The following is a 16,535-nucleotide window of genomic DNA, read 5'->3' as shown; positions in this document are numbered from 1 at the left end:
CACTGTGGCCCTTCACAGCTGTGTCTTGACACACTGTGATACATACTTCGTGGAGTTTTTGGATCGAAATAACGTAAGTACGCGATAATATCTCGTTAAAATCATGGTATATTTAATTATGCTCTCACCTCGAGTTAGGGTTTAGGGGTTTATTTATTCTATTTTTTTTAAATGCCCTCCTGCTCAAAGATTTTTCCCAGCAGAAAATAGAGATCTTAAGCTTTCCAATGATGTATTGATGTATTACACATGCATATAGGACAATTTTGAAATTTAGCCAAATTGGGGGTCTCAGAGCGGAACTTCAAGCCGCCTCAGTGTTTTCTGCCATATATATTTATATAATATACTATTAGTACTATATATTTAATATTAGTTAATATTACTCTAATATGTGCCTTTTCAAAATCACTGTGGTATTATTTCAGTGTGCACTCTGCTTTATTTTCAGGTTAATGTTAATTCTCTGAGGTATTGATAGTACTATATATTTATTATCTGGTCTTTGCCTTTTTGGCAAAGCCAGATAATGTTATTCTGCGCCTTTATTATTAGTTACTATTACTCTAATATGTGCCTTTTCAAAATCACTGTGGTATTATTTCAGTGTGCACTCTGCTTTATCTATTTTCAGGTTAATGTTAATTGTCCAACGTATTGATTCATACGATTTTAAGCCATTCTTCAGTTAGAATGCTCTCTAACTCTTTTAGAGACGATGGCGGTGGAAATCGACTTAGTTGAATCTCTAAAACTGACCATAAATGCTCAATATTGTTGAGGTATGGGAATTATGCCGGCCATACGAGATGGTCAACTTCATTAGAATGTTCCTCATGCCATTCTTTAATATTTATGTTAAATGATTATGACGCCAAAATGTTACGTGTTTCCATTATTTTTTTCCAACCCTTATACCTACTAGGAGCAAAATGTATTTTTGTGAACGCAGGCAGATCAAAAGGCATATTATAATTGTTCCGCAAATGTAGCTAAGCTGAGCCGCCTACTCTGTTCAGCAAAGCACACAAACATGCGGAACTCCTTCAACAATAAACATTGCATCTCTTTGAAACGAAACTGTTTGGATTGCATAAAGACAATGCATTACAGGATTATATATTTCACTATAAAGTGTTTATGTATCATGTGAAACAACAGTATAAACTCTCACTTGGTTTGCAAAATTATGCCAGTTAAGAAAAAATAGGTCACCTTACCACAGACCACATAAAAGTAGTAACTGAGACAGAAGAAAAGTCGACAGGATTGAGAATTGGGTATGAACATTATCCTTCCTTTGTGAGGATTAATAATCATTTATGCTCTTGGTCCTTTTCTACTCTTTTCTCCTGAGTCAAATTAATCACCAATATTGTCGCAACCCAGCCTTCTTATTCGATATTTTGCTTTTCCATTGTCGCCTTTATAACATGTTCTTTTGGTAACAGTGATATCTGAGGTCTTGGTTTCACAAGCCAACAATTTTCTTACAGAATGAAGATTAAGAACCAAATGATTTTTTGTTTTTCTAAATAAAGGGTAGGGGGTGGCATATAATTTTCTCCTATATTGGACACGATGAAAGAGCAATACACTTCATAGAAAAAAACAAAAACCTTGTGGGGAGAAAAATCTTTTGCACAGTAACATAAGCCTTGATGCCAAATCTTCTGGTAAGAATTGGACTGTTTATTATTACATACAGTCACACCAGGTGTCTGATTACAGGCCAAAACACCCACAAAGTGCAAAAGAAAATAATGTTCACCAAAGTCACACAAAGTTATACAATGTTCCACAGAGAGCCAAACTGCATGAAGCCAGCAATTACGCCCGAGAATGTTCTAGACCACCCGATGAAAAGCATAACCGTTTGCATTCTTTATTTCCCAAACCTCTCTCAGTTTAATGACAGAGAACAAAACACATATCGCTAATAATACGTGAGCTCCATTCTTGAGTAAGTGGAAAACACCGGGAGATGATCTGTGAGTGTATGCATGTGTAAAGCTAACAGCGGCAGCAGCAGCTTATTGAGGTCAGACATATTAATAGAATTTAAATGAAGAATTAAACAGAAAGAAACCACAGACAACTTATAAAATGTTTTAAAAAAGCTTGATGATTGATTCTCTGTAGATGCTAGGAGAATAATTACACACAAACACCAGATAATGAATGCGCTGTGGCCTCAAGCAGTTTAAGTGGTGCAAACCAAACAAGGTTGTCGACATTTTGCTCCAGTTAAAGTGGGGGAAAAAACTGTAACTGAAAAAAGATCATTTAAATAAAATGGGAGCAGAAGTCAATATATCCTTGGCCCTTTTCCATCTTATTGCTTATTGTTACTGAAGATATGTTGAGCAAATATCCCCCCATGTGCCATGTCTGTCAAGGACTGTGCAGGCAGTAGACATGACTGCCACAATCCTATTACTGTCCTGCCACAAAGTTCAAAGTCCATAAGCCATAACCTTGCATTGAGCACAGTATTCCCCAGCATGCATTGTTTCTGCGTGGGTGTGTATTCTGCTTGGCTGTTGATGGAAGGAACGAAGGGTCAGTAAGGGTGAGTGATGGCTTGGTGTAGTGTCTGCCTGCCTTCGCAGCATAATGAGGAAAGGGAGGCGCAAGAGCAGGAGAAAGGGCAGCAAGGAAGGAATCAAGAGGAATGAAACTGGGTTCCCAAAGGTGAGAGAGGAGGAGGATAAGGAGCTCAGGAAGAATGCATTAGGCCTTGAGAGGTACATTTTAGTAAGAGGAAAATAGACATGAGGTGAAGGGTCACTGCATAACTGGAGCTCTCTGCTTATAGGGCAACACAAACATGTATATCAATAGAGTGTGGGTTGAATCACATTTGCTGTCAAAGCACACACTACATATAGAAGATGCTTACAAAAGAACTTCACATAGCCTTTAGACATTTTCAAAGGCTGATATACAAATTCGAATTTAACAAGGCACATAGACAAATGCAAGACCTGGTTTAAGTCTGAGACGTTCACCCTAGATTTTTCTTCGTCTCACTAACATTCAAATAATGCACTCTTGGCATTTCAGTTCCCTAAGAAAACAGACAATGTAACCTGGACTCAAACTGCCGGTATTTTTTAATGTTTGATTCCAACAGGAGTTTTTTTTTTTTCTCCTCACAGATAGTAGAATGCCAATGCAGTGCATGCATGCAACAGACAGGTGGGAGCTTATGAAAAGGCCAGAGTGTCTTTATATAGTAAGCTCTCATTAAAGGTTAGTAGACATCATCTGGAATGGGTGGCTGTCCTGGCCAATAAAAATGGAAGTGGTGGGATATGGGTCATTGCAATGAGAAAAGGGCATTTTAAAATTGAGATGTGACAGGGGAACGTTTCAACTTGCCATAAAGGTGAATGTAGATCGGACAGCTGCCAACAGTGACATTTTAACAGACATCAAATGCCAGAAGTACAGGTACCAATTTGTTTATTCATGACACATCTCTTTGTGTGAGTAACTGTAAAGGAAGGTCACACAAACACCCTCGCGTATACGCACTGCCTGTAAGTTGATGGTGTTCTCATTATTATATGAATATGGAGGAGTTGGAGCAGAAGGCTAGGTGACACTGGGACAAGGTGATGAGATTGGACAGGTGTGCGCATTTGAGTAGAGAGCCCTGTGTCAGCGTTTTGTGCCAGGACAGCTGTTGGCATGTCGAAGGGCATCAGCGACCTCCTTCTTATCGCTCATTTCACCTTCAGCCCAGGGTCAATTTTTCTCTTAGATCCCTAAAGTGCAAAATTATCTGATGTACCACACAACGGTGAGCGCATACACAGCCACGTGTGGGTACCTTCTACATAAACTAATGCAGCATATTATTTTGAGAAGGTTTTCAGGGTGAAAGTATGGTGTGTCCTCTTTGCAGAGGAGAATTGTGATATAGGAAAGAAATTAAAACAAATGGTAGGTTTTGGCCATTCTTACCTTTAGTAGCTGATGGAAGCAGAGCAGGAAAATTTAAATGCACGTAGAGTGTCGGGGGGAAACAGAGGACAATGCGGGAAATTTAATGTGGGAAAAATTCACTGATGATTACACAAATTATAATGTTAATATGTAATTCAGCCACACACTCACTCTTAGTCTGCGAGGAGAAGGCCAAGGTGAGTTTGGCAAAGAGCTCATTGTTTTCATATTTCTCCTCTTTGGCAAAGGTCCAAAAGCTATTCTCAGAAAGGTCTTCAGGTCCAATCTAAAATAGAAACAGACATGAAAAACACTAATATGAGACAGAGACAATGCCACGATTAAATAAGATTTATGTCTCAGAAACAAATCTAAACTCTTCTACTATTGTGTTTGTGTGCACCTGCCAAATTGTCAGCTAGGACTTGTGAGGCTATAACATAAAAGAAGCAAGGGCATTGTAGTAAAGGGAGGGGATGCGGCAAAAGAGGAATGAGTGCTCAAAGGAGGAGGTAGAGAGGAAACAAGCACTCATTTTCTCTAATCTGCACACTGTCTGCATCACAAAGCAGCTTTAGTTTTCGAGCTTCACTTGAAAGTCTGAAGAAATGAAGAGGGTTGAACTTTTTAACCATCTCCCTCTGTTTTGTTCTTTCTATTCTGGTCACAAGTTACAATTAACTTTGTATGTAGTTCCATCACATTCTGAATGTACTCATTAGGAAAAGGGGAGAGTGAAAGCATTGGTAGTAAATTTACAGATATCAGGCGTTTCATTATGGACAAAGCCTAAGGGAAACAGAGTGTAGTAGGATGGAAAAGAACATGTGGTGGGGAGGTAAAGTGATACAGGGATGAGCAAAAGGATCTTGCAAAAAAAAAAAAGGAATAGAGCATACAAAAAGCAGGTTGAGTCATTAAAAAAAAAAAAAAAAGTTAATTTAAATTACAAAAGAATACCATCCTTTCTAGCAGCGATTTAATTATCTTTCAGTGAAGCAGTTACAAGAAGAAGGCTTATTAAAAAGCCATTTCTGTGACATCCTCGTCAAACACTCACCAGACCGAGCAAGAAAGAACGAAAGGGAGAGAGGGAAGCTAAACATTGATGAAGTCTGGTGAAGCCATTAAACAGTAGCTTGAGGCTAAAGGAAGACAGAGGGCCATTTTGATGTTTTAACCATCTCAGATGAGAGGGAAGCAAAGAGCATGAAGGATAGTCATGAGATACAACAAGTACTCAAGGCAGCCCAATCTTCAACCTCACAGTTAATGCTCCAACTCATGGCTGCATACAACACCACATAAAGGCTAATTGAAATCCCAACTCTCAATCTTAAAATGAAGGAATAACATTCTAAAAAATTAATTGTCGTGACACATCTCCAACAGTGTTGTTTTTGGCAGCCCTTTTATTTTTTTTTTGTCTTAGTCTTTTGGACGAAAATACTTATTAGCCTTAGTCATATTTTAGTAATTTCAAAATGTGTTAGTTTTAGTCTAGTTTTAGTCGACGAAAACAAAAGTTTTTGGTCTTGTATTAGTTGACGGATACACAAAGTTTTAGTAAAAAAATAAGGTTTCCAACAATTTCCAATGAATATCGACAGACAAACTTATTTTCTCTAGACTGGCTTTATTTTGGTGAAATTTGCACAATGAATGCAGTAAAATAAAATTCCTGCTGTGCAGGGAGGTACAAGTCATATGTAGCTTACAACGTATAAGAAACTTAAGGAAGCATACATAACATGTTTGGAACTTAAAATACGCCAAACCCTATTAACTGTAAAACATTACAGTACTAATAACAGACTCCTGGCCCACACAGAACAAGTCCAAATTGAATTGCAATGCAGTCATTGCTGGATGAAACTCAACAGTGCAAAGAAGCCGTTTCTAAACCACACCCAGAAGCACAGGTGTTTTCTCTGTGCCGGGGGGTCATTTGAAATGGAGAGTGGCAAGGTGGAAAATCACAATTTGAACTTGAATGCCATGTCATCCAGACTAAAGAGGACAAAAACAAGTTGTCGTTGTTGACGAGTTGTTAATAGTGCTCAGTTCAAAAGCCAGCATTCTTGTATAGTATCGCACCGAACACTTCCTTTCATTCTATGCAGCTGATGATGAATGCTGGCTACACACAGTTGGGAGACAGATGTTCATACCTACATAAGCTCGAAAGTGTTTGGCACATGTCATGCCCAACTGTTTCATTGTGGCTGTGTAAGAGTAAAACACTACGGTCAGGCCAGCTGAAAAAAGGGAGCCAAGCCAGGCAACTGGGGGGAACACTTCCTTTACGGATGACACCAATCCAAAATGGCCAACCCAAAATGTTAAATAGCCTTCATCTGTGTCCAAGGAAAAAATAGCCACAGCAGAACAGGTATAGTATCAGCAAGTATGTGCTGTGCGCTTACGGTGCTTGAGAACATTGCATCTTGAAGTGTAAACAAACATCAGAACATAAAGCCTGAGTTATGCTTCTGCGTTGCGGTGACGGCGTAGCGACGATGTGGACCCTACGGCGTCAATGAGCATTCAATAGTTCTGCGACAAGGGATTGCGTTGCTCTGTAATTCACCACCAAGCCACTAGATGGGTGTGGCATTGTGTTTGGACGGTTTTGGGGGACTTGTCGACTTTCTTTACATGTCTTCCGTTTACACAACAATGTCAACGGAGATGGAACGCTTGAATGTGGATCTTCAGCTCATCAACACTGAAAAAACAAATGTTGATCATAGAGGTGTGCAAAATTTCCGATTCTTAGATTATTCGCGATTCGGCCGTGGAAGATTCGAGAACGATTCACAAACATCCAAATTCCGATTATTGAAATATGCCAAGTAAAGCGGAAGTACAACACACTCAGCGCGCCGCGCGGTCAATGAGGAACGGAGCGAGAGTAGCTAAACATCATGCTTCTCATTACCCGGCCCCTCGGGTAATGCCAGTGCTCAACTCAGGGCTCTAGCTCAACTCATGCCACGAGATAAATAAACACAACAACATACCTGACTGCTGCCGAAAAGCTGCTACAAAGTACATCCACATAATGTAACGGTAGATATCATTTATATAGGACTAGATGCAATATAGATTTGGTAGTGTTAGCAGCACACCTATAAAAAGCTAGATGCGGGCGTTAGTAAACAGCCGCCATCTTAAAGCAGTACCCTTCCCTGCAAGGCTGTTGGAGCGAACCTTCCAAGCAAACCTAATTAACCTTTAATCTAAAATACCCCTAAATCGGTAAAATATTGACTTGAATCTATATTTAAAATAGTTTTAAAACTTTCACATGTCGAAAGTAGACAAAAGGGAAATTATGGACTAACGGGAGCAATATTAACAACTTTAATGGTTGATTCACAACATTAAATTAATTGAATGTAGTTTAAGGCTGCTGATACAGAATGGGGACTGGAGTTTTTTATTTACTGTTATTTTTGTATATTTGTTTACTGCTATATGTTAACTTGATACTGAAATAGTAGTTTGGTTTAGCCTGAGAGTATTTTTGAACAATTTTGGAACTAATGTACAAAACATTTAAAAAAAAAAAAAAAAAAAAAAAAAAAAAAAAAAGGAGGGGGGTGCATCAATAATCGTTTTATAATCGAATTGGGGCCTCTGAATCGTAATCGTAATCGAATCGTTAGGTGCCCAAAGATTCCCAGCTCTAGTTGATCATATACATGTTGAGGCGCAGGCGACGCAGAAAAGACTGTTGTGGAGGTGGTCTGTCCGACTGTTGATGCCGCACAGAGACTGGAAGTCACATTACTAATTCTAGCATCGGGTGGAAGCCAGCAAGCTGCGTTGTCCAGCGTTTTGTCTGATTTCTTTGCAATGTCCTACAACCAGCCAGTAGGAAGCCATAGCACATTTCTGGCGGCTATGGAACTTCCAAAACTGCATTGGAAGCCTTGATGGTAAATACGTTATCATAAATGTACCGAGGCACTCTCAATCAGTGATGATGTATGTATAGTGTGTGAACTGTCTGTTGTTGAAAATAAACATCAAAACAACCTATTTGACACCAAACCTGTGCTTTGTTCTTAATATACTTGAAGTGTGAAATGTATACAAGTCACCGACTCACAGCAAACATATGTACAGAATAAATGATGCAGTGCACCAACCAAAAATACGACATTAAGTGATAAAAAGCTGGCGGTTTTTGGCCAACTGTGTCACCGCTTTGTGTGACCTTTCGCTTCCAAACACACACATACAGTGGGGCAAATAAGTATTCAGTCAACCACTAATTGTGCAAGTTTTCCCACTTGAAAATATTAGAGAGGCCTGTAATTGTCAGCATGGGTAAACCTCAACCATGAGAGACAGAATGTGGGGAAAAAAAAAAAAACAGAAAATAGCATTGTTTGATTTTTAAAGAATTTATTTGCAAATCATGGTGGAAAATAAGTATTTGGTCTATACCAAAAGTTCATATCAATACTTTGTCATGTACCCTTTGTTGGCAATAACGGAGGCCAAACGTTTTCTGTAACTCTTCACAAGCTTTTCACACACTGTTGCTGGTATTTTGGCCCATGCCTCCATGCAGATCTCCTCTAGAGCAGTGATGTTTTGGGGCTGTCGTTGGGTAACACGGACTTTCAACTCCCTCTTCACCCCGTGGCGTCAAAATGATAACAAGAACTGTGTGCAAAATTCCCAGAACCACAAGGGGGGACCTAGTGAATGACCTACAGAGAGCTTGGACCACAGTAACAAAGTAACACAATGCGCCGCCAGGGACTCAAATCCTGCACTGCCAGACGTGTCCTCCTGCTGAAGAAAGTTCACGTCCTGGCCTGTCTGCGGTTCGCTAGAGAGCATTTGGATGATCCAGAAGAGGACTGGGAGAATGTGTTATGGTCAGATGAAACCAAAATACAACTTTTTGGTAGAAACACAGATTCTCGTGTTTGGAGGAGAAAGAATACTGAATTGCATCCGAAGAACACCACACCCACTGTGAAGCATGGGGGTGGAAACATCATGCTTTGGGGCTGTTTTTCTGCAAAGGGACCAGGGCTACTGATTTGTGTAAAGGGAAGAATGAATGGGGCCATGTATCGAGAGATTGAGTGAAAATCTCCTTTCATCAGCAAGGGCATTGAAGATGAGACGTGGCTGGGTCTTGACAATGATCCCAAACACACAGCCAGGGCAACAAAGGAGTGGCTTCGTAAGAAGCACTTCAAGGTCCTGGAGTGGCCTAGCCAGTCTCAACCCCATAGAAAATCTGCGGAGGGAGTTGAAAGTCCGTGTTGCCTAACGACAGCCCCAAAACATCACTGCTCTAGAAGAGATCTGCATGGAGGAATGGACCAAAATACCAGCAACAGTGTGTGAAAAGTGCGTGAAGAGTTACAGAAAACGTTTGGCCTCCGTTATTGCCAACAAAGGGTAGGTAACAAAGTATTGAGATGAACTTTTGGTATTGACCAAATACTTATTTTCCACAATGATTTCCAAATAAATTCCTTAAAAATCAAACAATGTGATTTTCTGGGGTTTTTTCCACATACTGTCTCTCATGGTTGAGGTTTAACCATGTTGACAATTACAGGCCTCTCTAATATTTTCACATGGGAGAACTTGCACAATTAGTGGTTGACTAAATACTTATTTGCCCCACTGTACTGGTCTTGGATGTTCTTCCATTTTTTTATGCAATCGCTGACATCCAGTCCCGAATTTTCGGCAATCTCCTTCCACGAATTGCTTACCATTTGGCAATCTTTTATCATGCCTTTTGAGTGTAGAGCAAGACTGTTTGTAAATGGTGGTGATTTCGCGCTGAACCGTAAATCAAAGTCTGAGCGGACCAATCACGGTCCATTTGCGTCACGTCTCCACGCGTTGACGTGACGCGAAGTCAGGGTCGTAAATCGGGTCTGCCTTGACGGCGTAAAGTCTGCCGCAGAAGCATAACGCAGCTTTAATAGTGTGTAACATATATGAGCATGATAAATGATTCTTCTCCATATCAATTTCTTCGTTGCTTAGTTACGTATGACATGCCGATTCTTCTCCTAACGAAGACGCTAAATCCAATGCTCCAATTGGCTCGAACTGTTAGCCTTCAACCTGCTCTTGCTTTCCAACACACATCTCGAGAAAGACTTATCGCTCCAACTATCTGACTTAATCAGCCATTTTATTTTGCCTCGCAGCCAAAAACAGACAAGCACAAAGACTTCTCTAGTGTTCTGACACATTCTGTCTGGCAGTCTGTAAATTCTCTGGCAGTCTGTAAGTTATTGCCAGCATAAAGCAGTGTGGGTATAACTGACGTCACAATCGTCCCAAAATGGCAGCGCCTATGAGCTGTCATTTTCTGTTTACACATTTTCTGCATTATCATAGTTTAAAAAATGTGATTTGCATATAATCATTGTTTGAGAAACAATCTCTAACAAAGTCATTTATGCTAGGTCTTGTCTAATCCTTTAACGGTCTAAGAAATGTCATAAACTTAACCTCTTCTTATCCTGGCATCTTGTTGCCGCAGGATTAAAACTACTTTTCATTGTTTTGTTTTTTTTGTTTTTTTTTTTAACAATGAAAGTGAAACTGGGGATGATTAAAATTGGACCGATAATTATCAGGCTGATTATAATCAGGCAAATTATGTACAAATCGGATGAAATTAAAAATAGTGAAGACATTAAAACAAAACCGTAGATGAAGATGCCAGTAATGCTAAGCCAGGTCAATTGTGGTGCTATAATAATGACATACATTTATATTATTTTTTTACTATGGTTGAAAATGTACATTAAAAAAAGTATTCTTTAAAAAAATAAAATACCTTGCTCCAGTTGGCCCTCTTCAGTTGGACTTCAGGCTTGTAGTCCTTCTTCGGCTGTAGGCCATAAGGCAGTTGGACTACTGCAGGGGCTCCCCAACCTCCCACACCAAATGGTGGTGGTGGAGGCATACCAGGACCACCTGGTGGTGGTGGAGGCATACCAGGACCACCTGGTGGTGGTGGAGGCATACCAGGACCACCTGGTGGTGGAGGAGGTGGTGGAGGGCCCGGCATCCCCGGTAAGGGTGGGGGTGGTGGAGGGCCCGGCATCCCCGGTAAGGGTGGGGGTGGTGGAGGGCCCGGCATCCCCGGTAAGGGTGGAGGTGGTGGAGGGCCCGGCATCCCCGGTAAGGGTGGGGGTGGTGGAGGGCCCGGCATCCCCGGTAAGGGTGGGGGTGGTGGAGGGCCCGGCATCCCCGGTAAGGGGGGAGGAGGAGGCATGCCGATTTGCCCCGGTAAAGGAGGAGGTGGTGGTGGTATGATTGCATAGTTTGGCAAAGGATGGGGAGGAGGTGGTGCTGGTGGAGGCATATCACCTTTCTGGCCAGGGACAGGAGGTGCAGGTGGCACACCAGGTGTTGGCACAGGAACAGTAACTGTGACAACTTTAGTCTTGGCTTCTTCCAAATCTTTTGATAGCGTTTCAACCTGAAGGGAAGAAATGAACTGTAATGAATACTATTATGAAGTATACTCATTTATAATATTCACTTGCTTTATACTCTATTAGACCATAATCCCTGTCAAATTCAGTCATGTTCAAGTGACGGGAATGCCAAGAAAACGATTAGATTAAGCGGAACAAAAGAATGAGACAGAGTTGACATATAGAAGGATTAACGTCTGGCCAGAACGGTGTGTGAAAAGAGATGAGAAGAAAGTGGAGGACAGGCATAGCAAAAACAGCCAGGGATTAATTCCTCAAAGAAAAACTAAAGAGTATGGAAAAACTATTGAAGAAGCAGACAAGCTATATACTTTGATCCTATTAAAAATATTACCAAGGTTGTGTCCTTATTGCCTTACTTGCTACTATATGTAAATCAATACCAACGTAATAACTCATGATGATTGTTGTTATAATAAAATTAAGGTCAAATCCAAGTGAGCATTTATGAAAGTTGAGTTACTAGACTTTAATGTTTATTTACGTGAACATGACAAAGTGTTTATAATTATATGCACCTTTATTTGTGATCATCTGTCCATAATGTGTCACGCACTGATAAACCTACTGTAACTGAAAATAGGCAAGGCAAATTTATTTGTATGGCACAATTTAAAACAAATTCAAAGTGTTTTTACATCACATGAAAATCAAGATGCATTTGAGAAATAGAATTTAAAAAAGATACAAAAAAGTCCAATTGAATCATTAAGAGAGTTAAAAACAAAACCAATTGAAATATAACAAAAATAATGGATGAAAAGCAAAAGTCATATAATTTGTAATTTGAACAATAGGAGCAGGTATGAATATGCTGTAGTAAACAATAGTGTTTTTAGCCCCTATTTACAGGAGCTAATTGTTTCAGTACACTTTTTCCCCACTCCCCAGACTTTCAGGTAATTTTTTCCAGAGGTGAGGGGCATAATAACTGAATGATGCCTCACCCTGCTTGATTCTTGTTCTTGGAACACACAGCAGACCAGTTCCAGACGACCTTAGAGGTCGCGATGCTTTGTGGGGGTCAAACAAATCAAGTATGTATTTTGGACCAGCAGCAAGATTTTACAGTCTATCTTTAGATTCACAGGAAGCCAGTGTAACGATATCATCACCAGTGTAATATGGTCCAGTTTCCTTGTATTTTTTGAGGACTCTGGAAGCAGCTTCCTGGATTATCTGCATCCTCCTGACTGGATTTTTTTTGTTGTTGAGACCAGTAATTATGCCATTGTAACAATCCAGTCTACTAAAAATGTGTTCATGGATAGTTTTTCCATGTCTTGTTTGGACAAAAGCCCCTTAATTCTGGCTATATTTTTTAGGTGGTAATAGGCAGATTCAGTGATCATCCTGAGATGGTTGTCAAAGTTCAGGTCTGAGTCAATAATTATGCAAAAATTTCTGGATCTGTAGCTGTGAGTGAGATTGAGCTAAATTGAGCATTGATCTTTGACCTTTCCTTTTTTGACCCCAAAATGATAATCTTTGTCTGGAGAAAATGCTGGCTACTAAAACTAATGTAATTCTAAACTGATGAGGATGATAATTATTTTAAAAATGTATGATAGTACGGACAATTTAATGTGCATCTTGCGTAGTAATAATAAAATGAAGGTTAAACCAAAGTCAAGTGAGCATGATTGCAAAATAAGGTTATTCACGTTGACATGACAGAATGTGTTTATATGCAGCTTAATGAATAGAGTTGTTTTATCAGACTTTGAAAAGATGACAGTAACAGACTTTAAGGGCCTCAAAGGCAAACTTCCTTAATGAAGCAGCAGATGAGGAGTTGGGCGTCGCATCAAACGGAAGGAAGTCTGAAAATGTAGAAATCTTCGATGGGCAGTGTCTCAAACAAAAAGAAAGGGAGCCATCTTAGTTTGAAAAGCCTGTTTGATGTTGATGCTTTGGACAACTCTGTGAGCATGTGTGCGTGTTTGGGCTTTTGAGTGGCAAGATGATGATGCTGCTGGCACCCCAAGGTTGGATGAATCTCATTTGGGAGACTGTGTAGTTTATATGCAGTAAAAAGGATCACACAGGGTTGACACACATGAACAAAATAATGTGTCAACACACACAAGCATGATAGGCGATTGTTCGGGGTCACTTGGAATTTGAAAGTGTTCAGGTTTGGGTGTCACAGTGTGGCAGAGTCCAGCTGGTGTAGCAGCAGGGTACTGACAGCCAGAAAAAAAATGATAGGACCTTTATGCATTGTTCCAGAAAAAGTGACGTCCAATTGTTCCATAGCCATTTCCAGCTTTGTGGAGGTCAACAATTTTTTGTCTGGTGTCTTTCAAAAGCTCTCTGGTCTTGCCCATGGTAGCAGTTGGATTATGAGTGACTGTGTTGTGCACAGGTGACAATATTGAGCTCGAACAGGTGGTGGGGGGTGGTTACTCTAAAGTTAAGGTAGACTGACAACTCTGTCATAATTATTGCTGGTTCTCGGGGGTACAAATACTTATGAACCCCAGTAAATTACAAATAAATTATTGAAAAATCATATAATGTGAGTTCCGGATTTTTTTTTTAATTATGTCTCTAAGTGGAAATACATCTATGATTAAAATTTCAGACCTCTACCTATTTTCTAAGTGGGTGAACTTGCAAAATAGGGGGTGTAATTTACATATTCTCTTCACTGTAGATATGTGCTCGTCTGTCTATGTTCATTCGAAATTGTTGGAAACATTTATTTTTGGGTTAAAATGTTTGAATTTTACATACAAAAATATGAGTAACTGTCGACTAAAACTACACTAAATCTGTTTGAGATTTCGTCGACTAAAACTAGACGAAGATGAACGCATTTTGAAATGACTAAAATATGACAACGAATTAAGTATTTTAGTACAAAACACTAAGACAAAAATTAAAAGGGATACCAAAAACAACACTGTAATTTGTACCATGTCCATCATTTGTACACAGCTTGATGAATCTTACTTTTCAATATCCTTCTTGTGCTTCCCAAGAGGTACTGTGAGTTGCAGTTGAGTAAAATGTCTACAACTGCAGGGACGCATGTCGGATGGTTGGTGTGAGAAAGCTATTTTGCAGCTCCACTTCTTCAACATTGTACAGTAACTGTCTAGGCACCAAAAGTTTCAGATCTTAAATTCATAATTGGAAATTCAAATTCAAGGTAAATTAACCATATTTGGGATTTCATTGTAAATGACATTCAAATGTGCCAAATGTATTCTTTATCAAATAAATTTAAAGAAAAAAATAATATGGTAGGCAGCAGCTGATTTCAAAGCCATATTTCAGAACACGAAGACTAATAATTAAAGCAGATGTTAATAATTTTGCTGCTTACAATCCTAAATTCAACCCCATCAATATAAAATTGTAGACATTGAACTGAAATTGAATCTTTCACACAAGAAAAATCTCTCTATATAAATGTTAGTAAATACATTTTATATAATTTCTATTCTGTACAACAATAATCTTAGTCATAACAGTCATTGTCAAAATATTTCTTTCACCTGTACTTTATCTAATCTCACAATTGCACCTTATTTTAAGTGAAAACACACTTGCCTATGTTAATTTAAATTTTAATATGACAGTATAAAAGGTGGATGAATAAATGAGTATTTACATCTTTGTGGTCAAGTAAAAAATCCGCAAGTTCTATTGTGCACTCATGCTTTTGATTTTTGGGCAATGTATTTTTTTTCTTAGTTTGTTTTGTTACTTTAAATATTTGATGGGCAGAGGTATGACTAATCTGCAAAGAGTATGGACCCGCCAGCATCATTTGTTGAGCTTGCTCAGTAGACCAATCTGTGGTAGAAGTTGATGGGCGTCCTGCTACTTTCTACACATCTCACACTTGTCCAGACACTTTCAAATTTCTCATATGCCCCTCATTTTGGTAGCTCAGTTTCGAAATTGTGCTAAAGGCCTCCTGCAAATATCAGCCCTTGATGCACTTTCTGACCATAAAAACTGGATCATTACACATTGCTCTTCACTGGTGCATTGTGCTAGTGGAGCAGCCATTTTATCAATACGTGAAGCAATTGATTAAACAAGTAGCTCAAGTGATCATGATAACAGTACAGGACAAACTAACTAAGCTCATACAACAAAAATTGGGCTAAAAACAAAAGTAAATACGTCAAATTTATAGAGTATTTCAACATCTAATACATTGCAGAAAGGGAATTGCGAATCACTAAAACAACGACCCTTCATGTACCTGCTGTTTCAGAGCACTGAGCTGTTGCTGCAAGCCTTGGTTCTCCTTTTCCCGCTCATGATTGGAGGAGGCCAGTTGCTCTTTTTCTTGGCTCAAGTCTTGCAATTTTTGTTCGTAGTCGCCCTCGAGTTTCTTCATCTCTACCTGTAACTCGTGGCGTGCGGTCAACTCTGCATCCAGCTAATTCAAATGACATAAGGTAAATACATGGACAGTCTTTAGGCTTTATGTGATGGCATATATGAATTATTACCAGAAATTGACTATGATTGCTGCAGTTAGTTCCAGATCAAAACAACAGATCTCGGGCTTGCTTAAAATAGGACGAAGAAAATGGGGAAAAAATGTTGCCAATAGTTTTGTCAATAATGAAAAATCAGTTTTTATCAACTTCTAAAGACACTTGGGAAATAGGGTCAGAGTATTTCAACACAAACACATTAACTACATGAGCACAAATAGCTGTGCACTTGCAGGCAGCCGATCCTTTACGCTGACTGTCAGCTTTCTGACAGCCTCATCCCTAATTCCTGCCAAGGACTGTCTGCAATTACCCCATCACACACAACTAGAGCTAATATGTGTGGGTGGCCATTGACATAAAAATGTGGGCTACGTGTGTGTGCAAATTTGTACAATGGATATGATCCTCTGTGTGACAGTTTGAATGAAGGCTAGTTACAGTTCCCTCCACAATTATCCCGTCACTAGGACAGAAACATTAGAGTAGCAGCACACAGCAATTAAGGCATTTAGCCTCTGACGCGAGTGTACTGTTTGTGGGTGATGCTGATCTTTAGTATTATTTTTGTGTCTTAGAACTGTCAAGCATGTGTGCGGGCATGCAC

General features: G+C 39.5%; 1 protein-coding gene across 1 annotated transcript in view; it reads right to left on the bottom strand.

Annotated features, from left to right (window-relative positions):
• Window positions 1–367: 367 nt before the first annotated feature.
• The window catches only part of LOC130924156 (protein diaphanous homolog 1-like), a 75,636-nt gene continuing 59,468 nt past the window's right edge, over window positions 368–16,535 (bottom strand). Inside the window, 5 exon segments of the mRNA XM_057850536.1 lie at window positions 368–3,931; window positions 3,933–3,981; window positions 4,126–4,240; window positions 10,796–11,443; window positions 15,688–15,867. Coding sequence (XP_057706519.1) covers window positions 3,787–3,931; window positions 3,933–3,981; window positions 4,126–4,240; window positions 10,796–11,443; window positions 15,688–15,867 — 1,137 coding nt within the window. The 3' untranslated portion in view covers window positions 368–3,786.

Source organism: Corythoichthys intestinalis, chromosome 11, assembly GCF_030265065.1.
Source record: "Corythoichthys intestinalis isolate RoL2023-P3 chromosome 11, ASM3026506v1, whole genome shotgun sequence".
In the NCBI taxonomy this organism is placed as follows: Eukaryota; Metazoa; Chordata; class Actinopteri; order Syngnathiformes; family Syngnathidae; genus Corythoichthys; species Corythoichthys intestinalis.
This window is presented reverse-complemented; position numbering and strand designations above follow the sequence as displayed.